The 23483-nt window shown below is 37.0% G+C and overlaps 1 protein-coding gene across 1 annotated transcript in view; it reads right to left on the bottom strand.

Annotated features, from left to right (window-relative positions):
* Window positions 1–13877, bottom strand: part of LOC107041462 (nesprin-1) — a 132323-nt gene extending 118446 nt beyond the window's left edge. Inside the window, exons 1-2 of the mRNA XM_029126333.1 lie at window positions 13301–13877; window positions 527–588 (exon numbers count right to left, since the gene is read on the bottom strand). Of these exons, the coding sequence (XP_028982166.1) occupies window positions 527–588; window positions 13301–13877 (639 nt within the window). The remainder of the gene's footprint in view (window positions 1–526; window positions 589–13300) is intronic.
* Between the last annotated feature and the right edge of the window lie 9606 nt (window positions 13878–23483).

The following is a 23483-nucleotide window of genomic DNA, read 5'->3' as shown; positions in this document are numbered from 1 at the left end:
AGTTATAGTTTTGAAGGATCCGGAAGTCAAGGGAATCGAGAGCCAGGCACGGGTTATACCCGTAGTTTACAAGTTTTTGGTACAAGCCTTTTTCCCTTTATAACGGATAACCCATAAGCGTCACGTCTTGACGTGACTTCGATCACAATATTACGTGAGTATATGCTAAACTTTTGGAGGGAAGAGGGAAACAAAATTGTGATGAAATTCTGTCGGACTCTGTGGGACTGTTGAATTTTTTTTGGGAATGAATGAAATCATTGAAAAATCTGAAAACTTCAAGTGCAAGATTTTGAAACAGAAAGATCGACATTTCACATTTTTATTCAGAAATAATGTCAAAATTGATATTTATCCCAGTTTTTGTCTCTGTACGCTAGAAAATTCGGCAGATAAAATTCCGTAAACTTTTTATATTAAATATTTTCTATTCAATATCTTCCATTGAAAAAAAAAAGAATGAAAGAAAAATATAATTATTTTTCATAAAGTGAGATAATATTTCAACTGATGAATCTTGCATTACCTTGGAGAGGTAAGAGTTGATCCAATTGACGAAGGTCTTCTTCTGCACTCGTTCCTGTTCATCTGTAAAAATAGAAAATGACACATATTTAATTTTAATACAATGTATTCATTTTATCGCGCAAAAAAATCCGAATAAACTGCAGTCGTCTGGGATCAGGAGAACCGGTTTCCGATAAGATAGAATTCCCGAGAAGTTTATAAGGCTGATAAAAAGCTGATAACACCGGTATTTTTTGTCAACAAGTCTTTATTAAATATCATTAATTCAGGATTAAAGGTAGACATCATCGGCGACAAAAAAATTATTGGAAATTACGCGGTAGATGCTCATTCATTTATTACAAACATCTTTCCGTATAATGCCTTATGACCATTTAGATTCTCTTAATGCATTCTCGATCATTAATTTTTCCCGTTCGCGAGAGCGCTATAAATACGTACAACGCGCAAAAAAGACCCCGCAAACGTTAAAATTAAAATAAATAAAAAATGCATCGAAAATGCGGCGTGCAATTATCCACCGGTTGTGTTTATTTATCCGCGCAACGTCTCTTTGATCGCAGCCGGTCGTAGGCCATTCCTCACATCGGTACTGTATACGAACACGCATATAAATAGCTGTTACGGAACAAATGTATGAGTTTGGTATTGCAATATTTATGGTTGTGATAATTCTTGTCAGATCCTTCAGCGGTATTGTTAAATGTTTTATCTTGTTCTTCGGAATTACTACACACAATGAAGATTCATTTTAATGGGATTTTCAAGTTGAAATGTCTTTCCAAGAAAAAATCATAAAGTTTTGTTGAAAAAATTGAGAACAAGCAGGAATGGGCATCAATCATTAGATTATTAATATTTTCATTGAAATTTGAAGAACAATAAAATAATTAATCATCTAAATTTTTAATTGACCCATATGGAAAAATAAAGATTCTCAGAATTATATATTTTATATAAATATTATACATATTCGAAGAATATATTAAATTAGCATATATTACATGTATTTTTTATATATTTTTGCATGGGGGGACTGTGGATTAAATAATTGACAATTTGGAAGCTGAGCCGATCGACTTGATCCTCGAGCAGAAGGCGAGGATTATAATCACATGAGTCAGATAATACATTTTCTGTACTGCTTCTCACGATTTCTCGTCTGGGAATTGGTATTGCAAACCAAACTCGGAAACTTGAAAATTACTAGAAAAAAATCGTGTCCCAAGCTGCTGCGATGGGTTTTTTTCACTTGTGTGACGTTGGAGTCCGAACCGAAGGCGAGTAAAAAATCCCATCGCAGCAGGCCGGAAAAATACTATTATCGTCGTGTGACATACTAGTATATTTCAGTACGAGTGAGACGGAATTTTCACAGGTGTGAAATTGGCGACTCAAAGCGAAGCCGGGCGCTGCTAATCACATGAACTGAAAGTTGTCGTCTCACATGTGTCGAACTAGTATTTTTCCGGCCTGTTACGATGGGGTTTTTTACTCGTGTGGCGTTGACCTCCGAGCCGTAGGCGAGGAGTGGCCAACCACACGAGTAAAAAAAAACCCCATCGCAACAGCCCAGGAACAATATTTTTCTGTAGTGATTTTCAAGTTTTCGAGTTTGGGAAGTATGTAATACCAATTTCCAGACGAGAAATCGTGAGAAGCAGTACAGAAAAATATTTTTTGATACTGCTGCTGCGTTCATAATGGGACACACGGAGTACGAAAAAAGTACGGGAGTAAAGACTGTTTACTGCGCATTCACCAAGCGCAGAGAGATATACGCATAGCACTCACGCACGCTTGGAGTGCTCAGAGTGGGGGAACACCCTCCCCGCTGTCGCTAATCACTGAGAAGTTGGAGAGTAGAGAAGTTAGGGAAACTCTACTACACTGAGAAGAAAATGTTTCAAAAATTAGTGTGCTACTCATCAATGCTGGGACATAACAGGGGGTCATCGAAAAATTCGAATGTGGCAGCCCAATTTTTAGAGGGACTTGCGCCACTACTTCGCGCGATGCCCGTAAAACTTAGGGTGCCACATACGAATTTTCTGGTGACCCCCTGTTATGTCCCAGCATTAGTGAGTAGCACACTAATTTTTGGAGGGACTTTCACGGAATTATGGTGTATTTTTCTCTCCGTGTATATACAATTTTAAAACACGTGCTTGGAAGAGTCCCTTTTCGTTTACAGATTTTTGTGCATAAAGTCGAACTTTTGCTAACTTTTACGATAGTAAATGAAAAGTGACTTTTCATAAAGAATTGAATCCTCTCATAATTTCCATTCTCCTCGTCAAATCCTAAAAATCGCAAATCCCTGTCGAGCACTATTCATTAAGAAAACTCGCATTTCTCTGCATCCCACTAAAATCCAAAAACTTAGCAGTTATCATCGAATCCCTGAATATTGTCTCTCCGATCGCGTGTGCATTACCGCCTTGTATCTCTCCCTCTGCCCATTCTGATTTTTAGTGAAAGACCGAAGTAAAAGGGAGAAAAAATGTTTCACAAAGGAAGGACACCAGTACTGGCCGTGCCATGCCGCGCGGAAAGACAGCTCGAATAATCCGAGAGTTTTGTACATGATATATATTCGCCGGGTGGATCTTCCTGTACAGCACGACACAGCGGTGCAGTCGTTACGGATATTCGTAACTTTAATTCCGATGGTTTCGCAGTATTTCAGGGGAGAAAAAAAACTCATCGATATCTCGTGATTGTTGCCGGTTCCGCGGCCGAATAAGTTAAAGAAAGTTCCGTATGAATAGAGGAGTTGGAAATTTATAAAACGAATCATAGACCTTTTTGCTTCCAGGTGCACTGATAGAACGGATTTGTTATTGTTAACGAATGGATTTTGGTTGGAGGTTAGGGTCTATTCGGTCTCATCAAATGTTCATTCGTTAATAGTTATAGAATGTATATTTGAGGAGCCTTGTTTGACTTGACTTTCGCCAGTGAACCATTCGTTAACTATTAACGAATATTCATTTGGTCATATTCAACTCTACCATTCGTTAATAGTTAACGAATCTTGTTTGGAATAAATGAATCATTCTATCAGTGTGGTAGTAAATATCTGCAATTTTTGCTGCTAGTTAGTGTTGTAAAGCTATAAACATTTTTAATATTGCAAACCATTCGGAAACCCGCCATCAGTGGGGGGGAAAATTGATGGGGAAAAAAATAAGACATTACTCAGTGACATGCTCACTGTCATATGCAGTTCTCGAAACGGTTTAGTGTGCGTAAAAAGCGGTTGTTTTCCGTATCGCGTGCGTCAAGCTCGCAATACGGAGAAAAATTCAATAAAAATTACCAGAAAAAAACGTAAAAATTACGTTTCGAAACATAATCCGGGAGCGAAGTAAAATTCAATAAAAAGGGTGAGCCGGAACTGAAATTGTACGAATCGCCACGTAAATTCTACGATTTGTTCCGTAAAAATTAATCACCCGTCTAATGACTCACCGCTGAGACCACAAGTCGTTCCATAATTTTTCCCCAACGATTGAGAAATTTTACGGAACGGAACGTAGAAATAACTCACCAGCTTCATAATAGTATATTTCGTAACGAGTGCAAAAAAGTGTTTTTTGGCGAGTGGGAGGTTTATATAATCCCACGAGTTAAAAAATATTTTTTCATCACGCTGTGACGAAAAGTGAACTTTTCGGCACGTTCCGCGTCCCTAAAAGTCCAATTTCCGCCACATTGTGATGAAAAATAATGTTCGTAACTCGTGAAAAAACACTCGCCAAAAAACACGAGCTAAAAAATATTTTTTTGCACTCGTTACGAAATATACTATTTCACGAGTTACGAACAATATTTTTCATCACAATGTGGCGGAAATTGGACTTTTAGGCACGCGGAGCGTGCCGAAAAGTTCACTTTTCGTCACAGCGTGATGAAAAAATTGTTGAACGTTCAAGAATTTTTGATTTTGGAGGCATAATAAGACGGGAAGTTTCTGTAAGATGTTTTGGTACTACGTGCCTCAAAAGTTCACTTTTCGAAACCGTTTAGTGTGTGTAAAGCTTCGTTTTACGCACTCGAAATTCACTTTACACACGACCTTGAACTTTATGCACACCGTGCACAAAAGCAACCACTTTACTCCCACTGCGGTTCCGAACAGTGAACTCGGCAGGTATTACAAAAAATAGGATGTGTTACGCGTGCGTGCGAAAAAGTGGTTCTTTACGCACTTGTAACACACGGAGAGAAATTTTCTGGAAAAATTCTAGTACGAGTACTGGAAAAAATCACAATCCACCGACTGTGAAAAATTCTAGTGCTGTTAAGGTAAAATTTCTTGGTATTTTTGTAAAATATCTGGGGATTTCTGTGAAATTTTCACAGAAATACGGGGAAAAATTCACGTTTTCCCCAATAAAATTTCTAGTGCCGGCACTGGAATTTTTTCCTGGCCGTCACTTTGCGCCTCTTTTCCCATGCTAGCACTAGAATTTTTGTAAATAATTTCTCTCTGTGCACAATATACTATATTTCTTTCGTACTTTCGTAGTTTGTTCGGTGATGAACCTGAAAATTCACTGAACGCTCCAGATTTCTCCTCTTCTATTCCTATAAAAATTGCCGGAATACGATTCCCCATTGTGGATTACGTGAGTTGTTTCGTAATTTTTACTGAATATTTCTCACCGTGAAGTGTGCATAAAGCTTAGCTTCACGCACTCAAAATTGATCGTGAGATTGATTGCATCGTCTGTTGTTGAAGAAATTTATTTTGAAATAAATACTCAGAGTAAGGTAAAAAATATTGCCGTTGGGCGATATCAGCGGTTGGGTCAATCTTGCTAATTTATTAACAAAAATATATTGACTATGTTGTAACGAAAATAATTTCCCATTTGTTTCGTAACTATCACCGTTCAACGCTCGCTCCAAAATAACATACGACTGTGCGAAAAATCCTGCCCTTCCTTTCCCTTTTTACAGTGAAACGGATGATTGGACTGATGAACTCATTCGAGCATCACCGCTATCAACGATGAACAAATGAAACGGGTGTGAAACAACTCACACGTGGTAATAACGCAAATTGAAGCAACAGAGAATGTTTTTTTTTCTTGATGTGTCGGTAGGTAAGGAAGCAATTAAGCTGTTGGTGGGTACAACCATGTGACTGTGTACAATTATAATGGATACCCACCCTTCTCGTGTAAACCAACCAGTTGAAAACTTAAATGAAATGCAGACCACTACGGACAGACTGTGGCGTGTGGTTTGGCCTATTACCAATGGCAACAGGCAAATATACACTCGATAATATGAAGCAAATTAAATTATTTTTGGGGAAATTGATTTGTCGACTGGTTTAACGGGTTCTGACGGTGAAGTAAGAACTGGCGAAATTCAGAGAAACGCGAACACTGCATCCAAATAGTATTTTTCCGGCCTGTTGCGATGGGGTTTTTTACTCGTGTAGCGTTGGCCTCCGAGCTGGAGGCGAGGACTGGCCAACCACACGAGTAAAAAAACCCCATCGCAACAGCCCAGGAACAATATATTTCTGTAGTGATTTTCAAGTTTTCGTGTTTGGGAAGTATGTAATACCAATTCCCAGACGAGAAATCGTGAGAAGCAGTACAGAAAATAGTATTTTTTCGGGCTGCTGCGATGGGGTTTTTTTACTCGTGTGGCGTTGACCTCCGAGCCGTAGGCGAGGAGTGGCCAACCACACGAGTAAAAAAAACTCCATCGCAGCAGCCCGGGACAAGATTGTTTTGTAGTGATTTTCAAGTTTTCGAGTTTGGGAAGTATGCAATACCAATTCCTAGACGAGGAATCGTGAGAAGCAGTACAGAAAAACATATTTACTATGACAGGGTAACCAAACCAATAGAGAGACGGTTCAGAACAATTCGAGGTCCGTCAAGAAATAAAAAATTGATAAATCACCTAAATATGCCAACGATGAGTTGTATGGAAAAAATATATGAATTATGGGAAAATAATTATTTGTGAAATGTATCAATAATTCAATAGTGAAGTTGTGAAATCTTGTTTGTAGAGAATTTGATGAGCAACAAGAAGTTTCAATGATGAATCTTCTTGACCCTGTGCAAAATAATTTATACGTAAATTCGTAACTCTTCTCTAGTTGATTGCTGAATCGTTTCACTAATGATATTAGTGATTTTAGAAAAGAATGCGAATTACTGGTGAAATTCTTAACCCTAGATTAGTCACTTTATGAGGGAAACGGCTAACCGGAAAAAACATGAATTTTTAGATTGGAGTGCATAAAAAATTACAGTTGTTTTTCGAACAACGTGATTTCCGAAACTCATAATGACGACAAATTATTTCCAACAGATGAATCATTTTTTCCCGTGTCCGTTCCGGGCGAAGGTGCCCGTTACGCGACGTTGCCGGAAACTCGCTCGACGCGCTCGGCCAGTGTAGAGGGAATTCGGCAACGCTTGAGCCTAAATAATACGGCGGCGACTCCCCGCGCAGGTGACCGAGTCGCGAGGTCGCGTATGGTGACTAGACTAGTTAAAGTTGTACTGGAGAGATTGTAGCCCTTGGTTCCCATTCCCCCAATATTATGTTATGTAGAACCCAAAGACTAGAATCACGCCAGTACGCCTGTAAGTGTTAATATGAACAAGTATGTTCAAAATTTTGCAGGTTCAGAGTTACCCTTAATTATATATTTAAGCTCAAAGTTGCCACGTTTTTTCAATAATTCGTCTTATACACTGGACCACTCGACTGGAAATCAAGGAAGAAATCACCAGAAATCAATGGAAATTACTGGAAATCAAGTGATTTCCTTTTGCGACAGTGATTTTATAGATTTATGGAAATCATCGGATATCAATAGAAATCGCAAAGAAATCAGGTGATTTCCGAAATCATTAAAAATCATCGATAAGTGTAAAAACGAAATTGATTTTGCAGTTCCAACTCTACAATTTTTGTGCGTTCGAAATCACCCCGTCCCGAAATGTGATGCTATTGAAGTTTTTGACATCCTTACGTATTGCAACGTCATGTAGACAACTGCCATTATCGACAGATGCCCCATTCTGGTCATGATTTCTTCAGTGATTTCTTGAAAGCAAGAAATCATTGGAATCTACTAGAAATCATGGAAATCAAAAGAAATCATAATTTCTAATATCAATTGAGAAATCACAAAAATCATTCGAGAAATCACAGGAAATCATCTGATTCTGGAAATCATTGAGTGAGTCACTGGATTGAGGAGTGACCAGCCCTTGGCCTGGAGTTTCGGAATGAAAATTTGAAAATCAAACTACTTGTGATATTTTTGGCGGATATTTTCATTGATGTGGCTTCTAGACACTTCAAAATGAGATACCAAATTTTTTCAAATTTTTCTGAAGCTTTACTACAATGCAATTTAAAAAATTGGAAAAAGTGCGGCGCGGCGTTCATCAAAATGTTTACAAACGTCCAACAGTAGATGCCCCGTAAAATTATAATTTCAAATTTCGGCGTTTTGCCTCGAAACGAAAGGGAAACCGAAGGTATACGCGTGATGTATGCCAGAGAGTGGAGGGGGCAGTAACGGAAGAAACGGCTGGAGTGTAGTGGAAGGATAGCCGGAAAGTGGGACAACTTCTCGAGAAGAGGATGAGGTCAGACAGTTGTGCATTAATACAATAATTTGCCTTGCACTCCTGTCTAAAGCTTCACACCTCTCTCTCACACTCTTGTCTTCACTTTTTCCTGCAATTGTTATATAACCGGTTCTCCCTTATTTTTCATTTACTTTAATATAAATAGAACTCAGGTGTCAAGTGATATTTCAACTGAGTTATACTTTATACTTCAAACCCGTCCCTGGATCGTGTTCACGTGAATTTTCGAATATAAATCATATCCGAAGATATCCGTGACGAATACTTGAATTTCCACTAACCGCGTAGTAGGAAAACGTGTCGAACCATTACGATAGATTCCACAGCGTAGCATTGTATCAATTACTCGATACGCATTACGACAGTGGTAACGTCATACTATTCGATTTTATTTCAGATAATCGGGTGGCCTTGACACTATTATCAATTGCACAATGAGGATGAGAAATTTTTTTTTCGATATGAATGAACTAAGATACATGGAAATTGTCTCTTTACAGAAATTTCGAGTTCGTTCCCCTAGCAGGCACCCTTCGGTACCTTTCATCGATCCGGTACTGTAGACCATTCACATATGCTGGATAACGTGACATCATATTTTATTTCTTTACATAAAAAATAATGAAAGGTGTCTTCCAAAAAAAATGAATTGATTCAATTTTTTGCTTTCGAGTGAACGCCAGTGATAGGCATATCAATCAATCATAATTACCGTTAAATTTTGAAGTTGTCAATTTTTAACATAAATCTTAAAAAATTTAAATATTAAAGTAACCATCAATTTGTACATTTAATTTTCTAAATATTCTATTAACCAATAATTTAGGTAGGAAGATTGACGATTATTTGGATAATCGAAAATCAAGTCCCTAAAGTTAGAAATAGCTTGTTAACTAAAAAATTACATTTCAGTATTATCAAATATTTTATTCGTCATCAATCGAAAAATTCAGCTAATAAATTCTGTAATATTTTAAATTTGTTAAATATAATTAACCTTTGAACAATATGAGGAGATAATTCTTTTTAATATTGTCAAAATCTCTTATTATTGCCTATCCCTGGTGGAAGCCTTGTATTTGACCGATTTTTTGATTTTTTAATTTTGATTGAAAATGATCTCGAATGTGGTGAAACGTGAAGAAATGAAAAAAACTTCAATGTCAACTTAAGTTGCATTTGTCACAATGATGTTAACTTCGCGATTTAACGCGAAGTGTGCATGCATTTTTTAAATGTTTTTTTTTTGTTGAGAAAATTAATTGATAAACCAAATATCGTTGAAACCTTTTATTTAATGCAAAATGTACATGATTTTTCAAGAAGGCCGTTGATTTTTTTTTTTCGATAATGCCATATTTTCCACTAAAAATAATGAAAACCAAATCAGTAGCGAAGCGGTAAACCGGGTCAAGTTGACTTTGACTTTTGGCCAGTTTTTGATTAATATCTCGGAATCTAAGGGAGATAGCAAAATTTTTCTCATTACATTTTTTATAACCCTTAATTGGCTGTACAAAAAAGGTCATGACGAAAAATTTTCTATCTCTTTTAGTTTCCCAGATATTCGTTAAAAACTGGCCAATAGTAAAAGTCGACTTGACCCGGTTTACCGCTTCGCTACTGAAATTTGTCATTTATTATTTTTGAAATGAAAATAGATTGATGAATTTAATTATTATTAAAATAGTTGAAAAATAACAGACTCGAGTTTTCGATTTATATGATGACGAAGAATGCCGAAGTCATGGCCCTGACATTCAACTTCGATATGAACTATTTCACATGATGTGTATTCATGGATTTTGATGAATGAACACAGTGGGGAGTTGGGGCACACACGGTGCCGAGTCATTGAAATGCTCAGTCTCACTTCATGACTTCTCCTTACCGTATTCTCATTCTATTTGTACGCGAAATTGTTTCATAATTACTCCGATGATTGGCTGATGTGTGGTTTACACAGTGAATTGCATGCAGGAGACGAAGATTGGAAAAGGGAGGAGGAGATGAGGCACGTGAGACGTCAGTGTGATGGACGATTAGTCGTGCATGCTTACAATTACATATCCACTCTCGCTTGAATCGCCAAGTATTGGAAATAAACAAATTTCTAAAAGCTCTAATTCGAATGTTTACACAAGCTCATGTTTCTGACGAAGACGTACATAGAGTTCAGTAGCGAAGTGGTCAAACGGTTTAAGTTGATTTTGGCTATTGGCGAGATTTCAATGAATATCTCGAAATCTACGGGAGATAGCAAAATTTTTCTTATTAACTTTTTAGCAGCACTCAATTCGCTCTACAAAAAAGGTTATTATGAAAATTTCGCTATCTTCCTTAAATTCGGAAATAATTCTGGAAAACTCAACTAAAGACTACATTGACTTGAACCGTTTGACCACTTCGCTACTGAGTTGAATATTCTGGATCACTAAATTTTTGATTAAACTAGCGCCACTTATGCCTTTTTCCTGTCAGATTCGATATTCCTTTTTTGAATTAATTGTGGATAATCACTCTCATTGCAAAAAGCAATTCAATTTTCATATTACAATAAATGATGTGCTCGTGCTATAATTCCTAGGCTCGCTAAATAAGATTTTAATCATAATTACAATTCAATTCCTTCTAGAATACATCTTAGATAGTGATGCTGTCGAGACTAGATGAGAATTATTTTGGAAAGATTATCACGGTCTAAAAAAACATCGAAAGTTTAGGAATCGTCGTAATCACGAAAAACATTGGATCGGTGCATCTCGCCACGAACTTGGAAGAATCCATCACGTCTGAGTTTCAGTATTTTCTGTTTTTCAAATGTTTGTCTCGATATCTGTCTCGTCTCGTCTCGTGAACTTAAAAAACTGAAAATCTCGAGATCCAGGCAAGATAAATGCTCCCGGAATTGTGACGAGATGTACCGATCGAATGTGTTTCAAGATTGCGACGATTCCAAAACTTTCGATGTTCTTCCATACCGTGATGATTTCTTCAAAATAATTCTCGACTAGTCTCGACGGCATCACTAATTTTAGAGAGTGAATTTCTGGAATTCAATGTTTGTTGATAATTTGGTAAAAGTGCCTGCCCACAGTTTTCAATTTTTAGTTAGTTCACACGGTAATTAATCTGTTGTTCATCTCACCAATATAATTGCGAAATGTACAAACGTTCTTTCTCCACTCCAATATTTTTAATACACAGTCAGAAAATTACTCTTCAAATTCCGAGTAAAAAATCTTGAAATTTTTTACAACAAATTATTTATATTGAATTTCCATTGATCTTGTTCTTGATGAATCAGTCAATTTTCTTGAATATTCAATGAAATTTGATTTTTCAGGTTCATACGACAAGGAAAATTACTGAAAATCGTTAAATTTCAGGCAACTTTTTTTCTAAATTTTTAATCTCTTGAAAATTCAATTGAATGTAATGCTTAATTTTCACCATAGGTGTGAAAATTCAATGATCATTCATCATTAAAAACTTGATTTTATTGAATTTCCAAGATGAATCAGGAATTCCAAGAGCAATTTCTCCTGAAATTGAATTCAAGTTCCGAATATTTCAAATGCATTTGTTACTTAAATTTCAAAAAAATTCTAACAGTGTACCCTTGAATTTTTCCAACCCTCCCCGCATCTTTTGCTACCCACCTTTAAATTTTAGATTCAAGATATTTTATCGACCGATATTTTAATTTAGTTGGCATTTTTCTGACCCTTATTTTTACCGTGAGCGACGAGATGAGATGAGACGCGTCGAGACGAAACGAGAAACTGCGAGAGAATATTCCGACTCTCGACGAGACGATTCGAGAAATAGTAGATTATGTCTTAAGGCCGATAGGCCGAGGTTTGTGAGTCATCTGAAGTTTGCCGCACGAGGCGTCGTTAGGTCGGAGTCCCAGACTTACCGACTCCGAGTTCTGTACACTGGACACGACTCACAATCCGAGGCGATCGGCTGAATGACATAATTTATTTTTTATCACGAAGTCTCGCCAAGGGGAGGTGGGAGGGGGCGCAGAAACGGGGTCCAGGGGGCGCAGCCCCCGGTTGGGGGGGGGCGACGCCCCCCTCCCCTCCACATATCAAAAACCAAGTACACAATCGAGAAAAAAATAGCCAAAAAAAAACAATTTGTACATTTTGTCAAGTTAAAAAAATCACATGAAAAATCTAGCATTTTCATAAAGAAATTCTACAGAATTTCTATTGAAACTCTATAGATCCATTGGAGTTTTGCGAATATTCTATAAAATAATTCTATTGGTTTTTGCATCATTTCTATTGAAGATTATGCAACTTTACCATATCATATTTTTAAAAAAAGATTCTAATCAAAAATTGACGAAAAAACAATATTTTTCCTCCGTTTCACTTCACCTGTTATTTAAATAATTTTTTGAATCGGTAACGTTTCATGATTTGATCATTTTCGTCGCCGAAGTCTGCAGTAAACATCAACCCGTCACAATAGAAAGTATAAGGAACAAAGAACGAGCATGAGAAACAGGACGGAAGAATGAAGAACGAGACAATGTGAAACAGCTGACTGTAGGTAAAAAAATTGAACGCTCCTAGGAGCGTTAAAGGCAACCTGAAGTCAGCTGTTTCTCTTTATCAAGTCCATGCCCGAGTGGAAATTTCACTCATATCAGTTAGCTTGGATCTACATTAGTTTTAGGTTCAATACTGGTCAGAATTTATTGATTAGACTTTCGGATCAGGATCTGATGAGATTCTGAATGGAGTATCTGTATCCATTGTGGCGGAGTGAATTGTGATCCTATTCTGATCAGTCAAATCTCGACTAGGTCCGTATCGGATCCGGTACTGTTCAGGAAGATCGAATCCTAAAATTGTGACCAGGCATGGACCCAAACAAGCGTTACATTTCTGATCCAAAATTGATCAAAATCAGTTTTTACTGGTCAGTCTCTTATTCTATCCTAATTTGAATTTCCACTCGAGTGGCCGCTAATCGCCATCTATCGGCCGCAAAACAGGATGATAGGTGACAGTTAGCGGGACTCAATGATGAAAATGCATTTCTCGCCTCGTCTCGGGGCATAACTACGCACAGCATCCCTCCATCCACGTAATTTCCGTTTTTACCTTTAATCTCCCGAATATGTGCGTCATATTCACTCCGACTCCTCACATACTCCATCCTGGCAGACACATTCTGGAAGCTCTGATTATGAAACTCAGCATACCACTCCGAGCCCGCCCTGTCCTCGCCGGACCGCTGCTCAAGGCTCTCCTCAGACGGAAATCTAGCAAAACTCGTGACCGAGCTTGACTTGCTCCCATGGCTCCCCTGAATCCCATGGCTCTGATAAGCCGAATCCTCAAGTCCGTGCTCCTCGCTCGGAGTTCTACTGATGGACGTCACCTCCCTCACACTCTTCCTCACAGTTATCTTCTCAAACTTGACCACTTTGGCGCCATTCAACTCGCCCTCCTCCACCAACCGCTCAAAGGACTCCTCAAAAGAGCTGTCACTAGCCCGATTAGGTGACTCGGCGCGCTCAAGATCCTCAGTGCTCACAGATCGATTTTGCGAGGTTAAAATGCGCTCAAAAAAACTCACACGGTCCCTCAAGAGACCGCCACGTGGTGTACGCGGACTACCACCTGCCGGCGAAGGGCTCTCACCCCTCGGCTCTCTGGGCGGGGTCTCCCTCGACATCATTCACTTCTACAACACCATAAATAACCCCTTCCCCTCACTCTTTCCGTAAAAAAAGGAGAAATTGCAATAATTATGCAATCATTTAAGTTCAACGCCTATGCGAAAAAAACTTGCGGCAAAAATTGCAGCAGGAGTGGGGGTGGACCGGCTAGCCGGCGTCGCCCTTGACAGTTGTTCACAGCTGATTGTAATCTCAGTTTCGATTTTTTAAATCTCACTATTCGTCGCACTGTTATACTTCACCTCGTGATAAATCTAATCCACTGATTATTTAATTTTTTTTTCGGTACTTATGAACCTGGCACTATCACAAAATCAGGAATTTCAGGTATTGATCAGGAATGAAATTGTGTCATACCAGACTGGAATGATCCGCCGGTTCCAGCTGGAGTGACGACAGGATGAGACACTCATTCGAGAATAGAAAATGCCTTTTCTTACCACTTTCGTTAATTGTCAGGTGACGAGTGACTTAGGGCCAATCAATTATTGTTGGTTTGATAAATTCTCTGGAATGTTGTGATTATCGTATTGATAAATGCAAGGATTAAGAGGAAAACCCGTTTTCCCTTGTTAATATTTAGTACAAAAATCTCGAGTTTGATTCAAGGAAATTTAAACTAAGGGCTTGGTTCCTTCCCCCGTAGTGGAATAAAACGCAATACCGTATACGGAATGTAACGTGTGCAGCTCGCTCGGGCGCCGGTTCGATACTGCTAGCGGTAGTAAAACGCTTGGTAGAAGTTGTGGCGGCGGGGAGGCACAATTCCACGGCCACGGAGTCGCTGGGAGAAATGATATTGCATTGCCATAGGCCATCCCGAATTTTTTGTCCTTGCGGTCTACTCAATACATGAAGTTTATCTTGAGGTGTCACTTGGGGAGTGGAAAAATTCGGGAATATATTATTGATATTAATTTTTAGGTGAATTTTTATCCGATAAATTCTGCACCCACACGAGTACAATGGGATATTCAATGTCAAGCCGCTCCACAGCAAAAACGAATGTCTCAATTGCGCACATCTTTTGCAGACATTTTTCAGACACTAAAAAACGTCTGAACAAAATGAAAATTCATCTGAATTTTAAACACGAATTAAGATGTTTAGGCACCTGTTCGTCGGAAATTCAGAGAAATTTGCATTTTATTCAGACATTTTTTAGTGTCTGAAAAATATCTACAAAAGGTGTGTGGAATTCGGACATTTGTTTTTTGCTGTGTCAATCCTCGATCCGCACCCTCTCTAAATACGGAGAGAAAAATTCAGTAAAAATTGCCAGAAAAAAAAGTAAAAATTACGTTGCGAAACGTAATCCGCGAGCGAAGTAAAATTCAATAAAAAGTGTGAGTCGGAACTGAAATTGTACGAATCGCCACGTAAATTCTACGATTTGTTCCGTAAAAATTAACCACCCGCCTGATGACTCACCGCTGTGGGGACAGCAAGTCGTTCCGTAATTTTTCCCCAACGATTGAGAAATTTTACGGAACGGGACGTAGAAATAACTCACCAGCTTCAAAAAAATTGTTGAACGTTCAAGAATTTTTTATTTGGAGGCATAATAAGTCGGGAAGTTTCTGTAAAATTTTACTTCTTCGCGGAAAAATTACGTGACAATTTCGTACTTTGTTCGGTGATGAACCTGAGAATTCACTGAACGTTTCAGATTTCTTCTCTTCTATTCCTATGAAAATTGCCGGAATACGATTTCCCATTGAGGATTACGTGAATTGTTCCGTAATTTTTACGGAATATTTCTCTCCGTGAAGGGAGCGGGGATTTTTCACAGGGGCTTGAAATTCATCAAATAATTTTCTCCGTGTGGAATCGTGGTTTATCGAACCTATTAACCTAAAAAAAAATCTGACTAGTGTCCCTAAATTCCTCATTACCGAAATGAATAAATAATCGACGGGCTCTTACTCACGTTCTGACTAATAGCTTTGTTATTTCCTGATGTCAATTTCCCTAAAATTGGAAAAAACATTGAAGTTCCATCAATTTAATTGATAGCCAGTATTAAATTCTCGTTATCATTATAGAACTTTCTTCTGAATGCAATAAAATCGCTGCTGTAATTGACTTTGCCATCAGGTTATCAAGGACTCCGTCACGAGTAGAAATTTCAACGGGGTCAAGGGAGGTCCCGATTGGGTCCTTCTGAGATGCACTCGATCGTGTCTCTGCTGCAACGCCCGGCAGAAGAGGGTCATGGGGGCCCTGATCAACACCCGATTAAATTTTCTATCTACGGAGAGAAATATTCAATAAAAATTACGTATCTTTTACGTAATTCCAGAGCGGAATGCAGTTGTAGGAAATTTTACAGAACTGTCACGTAATTTTTAGCTAAAATCACGAAATTTTTCCAGAGCATTCCGTAATTTTTACCTGAATCTCCTGTGAAAAATTACGATACCGTCACTTAAAGTAGCTTTGCCCTTCGGCCGGGCTACGCTGTACTTTTGGATATTTTCAGTTTTTTAATTTTTCAACTAAATTGCGTGGAAAAAATTTGAAAAAATTCATACCCAGTCAGTATTATCTAAATTAAATTTTGCAAAATATTGATATTTTTTCAAACATTTCTCTTATAAATAAATAATAAAACTCGTTTGCAAAACGGTGGATTATTTTTAAATTCTTGATTTTTTCACATCTAATGAAAAAAAATTCAGATTTTAATCTTTGATTACAATGGAAATGTTGATTTTCACATAAGACACTGGGTTAAATCCTGATTTTTAAACATTTCTTCTTTGAAAAACCAAAACGATAATTAAATTGAGAAAAAAATTAGAATTCCGAATCTAATCGAGTTTTCTGCAATTTTTTTACAGTTTTCAATAAGCTTTGAATTTATCGTAATGGTAGAGCTACTTTCAATTTTCTGAGTCGATTCCATCGGCGAGCGAACTGTGAGTTCCGGAATTTTTACTGGACATTTCTCTCATAAACAAATCCGGAATTTTTACCGAACATTTCTCTCATAAACAAATGCTAAAAAAATGAAGGACTATAAAAAATAGTATGAGAAGTCGACTACAGAAAAGCCAAACAATATGTCCCCTAACCGGTATTTAAACCAGTTTCTTTTTCTTGTTCGACACTCTACCGTTCAGCTATCGCGTCATTTCTGACAATCCTAATATTTCAATGTCGTCTACATAGGGACCCTGCGCTGCATTCCATACATATTTTTGTGATAATGAAGTCTCTTCTGGATTGAGAATACCCAAGCACTTTAGGTTCGTTATTTTTTGCTGAAATCCTTTTTTAATTTTGAAATTGCACATCTGGCCTCCTATTTAAGCTCCTATGATCCTAGGTTTCCGGAAATATTGCGACGACCTTAGTATTTAACCTTTAAAGGTTTGAATTTGATTTTTTCTTTTGAACCGTTGAGCAACATTTTAAAAATATGAAAAAAAAAAAACAAGCAGGGGTTCGAGCCCATCCGACAGAAGGCATGTGACCGTTACTTTTTGCGTTATTAGTCCTTTTCTTTTTTTATTTCTACCAATTACATTGGTAGTAAGCTTCCGAATGGATCCGTAGCAGTTCCCTGGCCTTGTGACAGGTATGCAACCGTAACCACATGCTACAGGATGTCTACAGGAAGATATTCAACCTTTTAATGAAATAGATTTTTACAAAAGGTTGAATATCGCCGAAACTGCTCGGCCGATTGCGCCTATCCAAAATACGAATCTTCAATATTGTAAGAGGTATAATCACACCAAATTCCAACTTACCATTTTCATTTTTTCTCAAAATATCGTGCGTACAAGAATGAAAAAATTTAAAAAACGAAAAAACGGGAATATCTCTGATTTTTTGTATGGACGGGTATACATATTTTGATTGATCTAGATGGTGGCCACCGAGACAAGTATTTTGAAAAAAAAATCGAAATCGGGCCACTAGTTTTGAAGATTTTTGCGGAAAACCATTTAAAAATGAATCGCGTTTTCTCAAAAACTATTCCATCGATCGGGCTGAAATTTTGCACAGAGCTAGTCTTCATTAGGACCTATAATTTGACAATATTTTTTTTTCAGATTATATAATAATAAAAAATAAATGATTATAGGTCAAAATTTCTTCAGATTTTCTGGAATTACTTTACCCACTTAATTACTCAATTTTCTAAGAATTGACCACTGGGAAGGTGGCGGTGGACGTGGTCACATACAGATACACTGATAGAACGGATTAGTTATTGTTAACGAATGGATTTTGGTCGGAGGTTAGGGTCTATTCGGTCCCACCAAATGTTCATTCGTTGATAGTTAACGAATGTATATTTGAGGTGCCTTGTTTGAGTTGACTTTCGCCATTCAAGTGAACCATTCGTTAACTATTAACAAATATTCATTTGGTCATATTCAATTCTATCATTCGTTAATAGTTAACGAATCTCGTTTGGAATAAATGAATCATTCTATCAGTGTACGGTCGCCAAACTTCGTATTTTTACGTTTTAGACCATTCTACATCATTTCCAATCAAAATTAGAGAATGTGAAAATCGAAGAACTGCAATTTTCACTTTTTTGCATTCGGAAGCAACAAAGTGAAAATTTGCATAATTTTCAATATTTCAACCTTTCTTTCATGAATCATTTAGTCATTCTATAATACCCGGTGGCTTGGCGTAGTGGGTAAGTTCGTTGTCTCACATGCGAAAGGTTTCGAGTTCAAATCCCGACCGGGTAGAATGGTGCGATCTAACCATTTAAAGTCTATTGGATTATGTGTAGGAATACTCAATAAAAACACATTAGTTTTATTCTTCAAAGTAAAACTCTTTAATGATCGCACGCAGAAGGTATATCTTTCTCCAACGAAGTCTCTAGGACGACTAACTAAAAGTCATGAGAGTTTTCACTCTCTGGACCCATTTGACAAAAGGCCCTTGTTTCAATTTTCTTCAGCCTCTCCTTTGTGACTCACCATGAGGACTGTTTTTCTTCACGTCTCTATTTTCTAAGAAAAGCCATAAATGTCACCCTGAGTGTTTGGGTGGAAAAGAGAAAATGTTTAACTAAACTAAGAAATTAATTTTTGTATTCAGGCATGAACTCCAACAAAGTCTTGATCATCATCGCATATTTTGTAAAATAACGATAAAAAAAAGTCATTCTATAATAAATCACTCAAAATCGTAATAAATTGCATGTTATTTAAACGTAATCAATGGTTTATTCATCTCAAATGGGATTTTAAGAATAAAAAGCCTTCCCCCAATAAAGCACCTGATAATGACCCGATCATGCCATCATCCAGTATACCCCATCGAACTTGATATTTTTCATAGCGTTCAATTATCACGAGAGCCGGATGACCCGATCATTTGAAAATCAGACTTACCTCATTTGATTCGGAATAATGTTCGTTAGGGGGACCTGACGGTGACTAAATCGTTTCCCTTTTTTATTTTCTTTCAAATCGCATAAACAACGTGCTGTAACTCAACAACGAATCGTGTGACCTCTATCACGTTCTGATACAATGAAGAGGGTATTGATATACATTTTTTGAGCCATGATTAATTCCATTTTTATAACATTTTTTGAGTGATCGTTGAAAAATGGATTTGTGGAAAAATATCAATTTTTTCGAATCTGTGTGAAAAATCAAATTAAAAGTGTATATTCATGAAAAAATTCGGGAAATTCGATTGATGATTGAAATTTTTTAAGACAATTCTTTAAAAATGACCACATACATACTGACATAAAGACACCATCTAAAAATCGCATATTCAGGCTTTTTAGACCATATTTAGTTGCACTGTTGACAATTTTTGTCTGATTTTTCCGTGCCAAATTCCGGAAATTTTTATCGTGTTGAAATTCCACTGATATTTCAGGAAACCTTGCCATTGAAAATTCAGAATTTCGTGGAAAAATTAAACATAACTGTAAATTTCCGTTCCATTTGTCCCTGAAAATGAATAGAAAACCAGAAAATTGTGGTAAATATATTCTTCAATTTTCAGAACAGTGACACTGAATGCGATTTAGGGGGGAAAAAATAATGAAATTTCAGATTTCACTAAAAATTCAGTGCAATTTGACACTCAATATTCATATTAGATGGGAAATTCAAATAAATTAAGGAATTCTCGTCTTTATGCCCCTTAGAATTCTGGAATTTTACTGAATTTTCAGTGAAACTTGAAATTTCATGTTTTTCCCCCCTAAGTGTTCTGAAAATTTATAGTCAACTGCCCATGAAATTTCATTTTTTTTCCAACAGTGTACCGTAACAAAAAAAATTGGAAACTCAAATTTGAGCGATTACAAAGCATCCATTCGGGAGCCATATTTATATAAATTCGTATTAATTGCACGTCTAATTGGTTTCAGCTGTAGGGTCTATAACATAATAAATAAATAAATAAAAAACTTGAAATAATGTGCTTCACATTCCTATTCATCCATTCACGTGATCTAGCATCTTTATTCTGTACATTGTTTACACTACAAAGGACAATTTAAACTGTTACGAGCACAGTTTACTCGGTGATTTATTCAACTCAAACGGATGGCATAATTTTAGTTTATCAAAGGCTCGAGCGTGTTGGGGAGATATTGACCCACAAATTCGGCCAAACACTTTCTATAGTGCGATGACTAGTGCCAACGGTTGCGTCATAACGTACAAGGCATATTCAATTCATGAAAACTAACATGTGTGGGTAACGGCTGTGAACACATGTCTTCAAACCAGAAGTTTCGTGTTTGTAGAAACAAGAAAAAGATTCTTCAATTAGTCGAAAGTATTGATTGCTCATTCAAGTGTTGTAATCTAAGGAATTTTTTATGATTCATGGTTTGGGTCTGTCGGAGTATGGGGACAGGGAGATAGAAATAGATTGTGACAGCAGAACAAAAGTTGAGGTGGAGTTGGGTATTCATTTCAAATGGTCCATTCGTGACAATATCTGAGAAGGAATTGACTACATATTCGTAAAAGAGACCCCAAGTGCATTACTACATTGGGTCTTTTCTCTCCCATCAAAAAATATATTGAAAAAATATGTAATATGGGCCAATTCCATATATTTTTCAAATTTATAAAGATTAATAAAAAAATATATAAATTATTATTTAGAAATTACTCATATAAATAATTGAAAAAATGGTTATTATTATTATTATTATTATTATTCTTTGTCTTTATAAATTATTATTTATAAAGAATAATTTATAAAAAATATATATAAAACATATTTCATTTTTTTTTATATAAATTGGGCCAATTTAAGACATTTTTTTACATATTTTTCAAAATACAAATTTTTTTGTGTGGGCTATGGTTTTCTGCGACGTCATCTGTAGCATAAACAATGCGAAGAAATCCTTCGTACATCCTTAGAACTAAATTAATGAATTTCGCTCTTTCCAATTTTTTTCGAGTCAATGCGCGTTCTCTTTTGTATTTTCCGTCCGGATTTTTGGGGAGAATAGGGGTGTTCAGTTTCGTAGATGAAACTGTAACGTATGAATAACGGTCCCTCTCCAAGGAAACTTCCATTCTCAAAATGCTGAATTATCTCAGTTGAAAATTCCAACCGGAGATGGAAAAAAATTGGAAACTCACAAGGGCGAGAAGAACAAGAAAATCATGTACAAGTAATAAAACTCGACCGTACGCACAAGACCCGACGGTTCCCTTTTTTTTTACGTTCATGCCACTTCCTGAAGGGTCCAAAAATCACCGTTGAGGTTGCTCGCAGACCTTTCAACTCCTATTCGATACGCTGGCAAAGGTGTGAAATTCATGTGAACAATTGAAACTTGCATATTTTAGGTGCTTTCAAGTACTGAAACCGAATTTATAACTTAGCCCGGAAAATCAGCAATCAATTTAGCACAAGTTCAGGCGTAATGCCCCATATATTTTTATCTCCTGGCCAAGAACATTGGAGAGATCATGATAGCGATAAAATCGTCAAAATTATCGCTATCCATTTCACCGGCTCTTGGCATACCTTTTTGAGAATAGATATGGGTGTGTCTGAATTGTGATCATATACTCCTAGTCTTTGATAGTAGACTTATGAGATTTCATCGCGTTTTAAAATTCGACGGCACAATCTTTTTGGCTCTTCACACACTAAATCATATTACGGATTTTACAACTGTACTTCAAACTAATTATTTTAATGGGTACCATGTACTGAAGTTTTGACAACCGAACCACATAAATTTTTCATTACACGATGTACATTGGCTTTACGATGCCATTCATAATTCCGAAGGACGAATTTAATTATTTGACTAAAGCCAGCGAAATCCCATCGAGAATGTTGTCCCAGCGATATAATATTTTCTACCAAAAGAATATTTTTTCCGCTTCTGGCAGTCGTGTTATGTTGACTAAATCATCAAAATACTTTGTCGGAATACCCCAGAGTTGTCCTTTTTCTTTTTTTTTCAGACGCATCTCTGACGGAAAGGCTCATTCATGTTTTCTTACGTAGTTCTAAGGCGATCTCGATTAGGGTCTATTGCGCAATATTCCCCTGATTTATGTGACTTTTTTATTTCACAACCGTCTGCATTACTACGTTTTAAGAAAGGTCTACCCCATGTGCGACGTTTCTCTTGGTCTGATTCAGTTTCTTCTGCCTCCAAATTATCGATCGGGCTGTTGCCATATAGTAACCGTATCATGACGAATGCTTGTTGATTGCAATTTCAAATTTTATTGGCCTCTAATCTCGCGAGTAAAGACGTTCGATCGAGGACTTTGCGCCCACGCTTCCATTGTGCTTTGTTGCGGGAGAAAAATATATCCAGTTTTTTATTTAAAAAGGATGGAATGGGTCCCACGGACCTCATGAATTCGATTGTCAATGATTTTATATTTTAAGATATGGGACCTGAAACTCGGGAGGTACTGGTGTCACTCGAGAGGAGGGTAAATATTACTCAATAGCAAAACACTTATCGTTTAAGAATGCCGTCGAGAAGAGAAAAATAATTATTTGTTGTTCTCACGTGAAAGAGAAGAAACGCATTGTGAAAAAACATTTCTCGTTTTCCCCAACCTCCCAAATGAATAAATAAAAATACCTAGCACAGTGGTGGGAAAGCACACGCCGTACCAAATATCGACACCAAATAAATAGTTTGTAAATAATAGAATCATGAAAACCATCTCTCTATATTATAAAAATCCAAATCGATTTCTGGTGATAAAAATTTGGTACTCGAAATTAAGACTCCATAATTAAGGGTCACGAGGGTCACATTAAGGGTCATAAGGGTCAAAATAACGGTCATGATAGTCAGGTTAAGGGTCACAAGGGTCATGTTAAGGGCTACGCGGGTCAGAATAAGGGTCATAAAGGTCACATTAAGGGTTATGAGTCAGAATAAGAGCCACGATAGTCAGATTGAAGGTCACAAGGGTCATGTTAAGGGCCACGAGGGTCAGAATAAGGGTCATATTAAGAGTTATATGGCTCGGAATAAGGGTCATATTAAGAGTTATATGAGTCAAAATAAGGGTCATATTGAGTTATATGAGTCAGAATAAGGGCCATGACAGTCAGATTAAGGGTCACAAGGGTCATATTAAAGG

This window comes from Diachasma alloeum, unplaced genomic scaffold, assembly GCF_001412515.2.
Source record: "Diachasma alloeum isolate Michigan unplaced genomic scaffold, Dall2.0 Dall_scaffold_00366, whole genome shotgun sequence".
Lineage (NCBI taxonomy): Eukaryota > Metazoa > Arthropoda > Insecta > Hymenoptera > Braconidae > Diachasma > Diachasma alloeum.
This window is presented reverse-complemented; position numbering and strand designations above follow the sequence as displayed.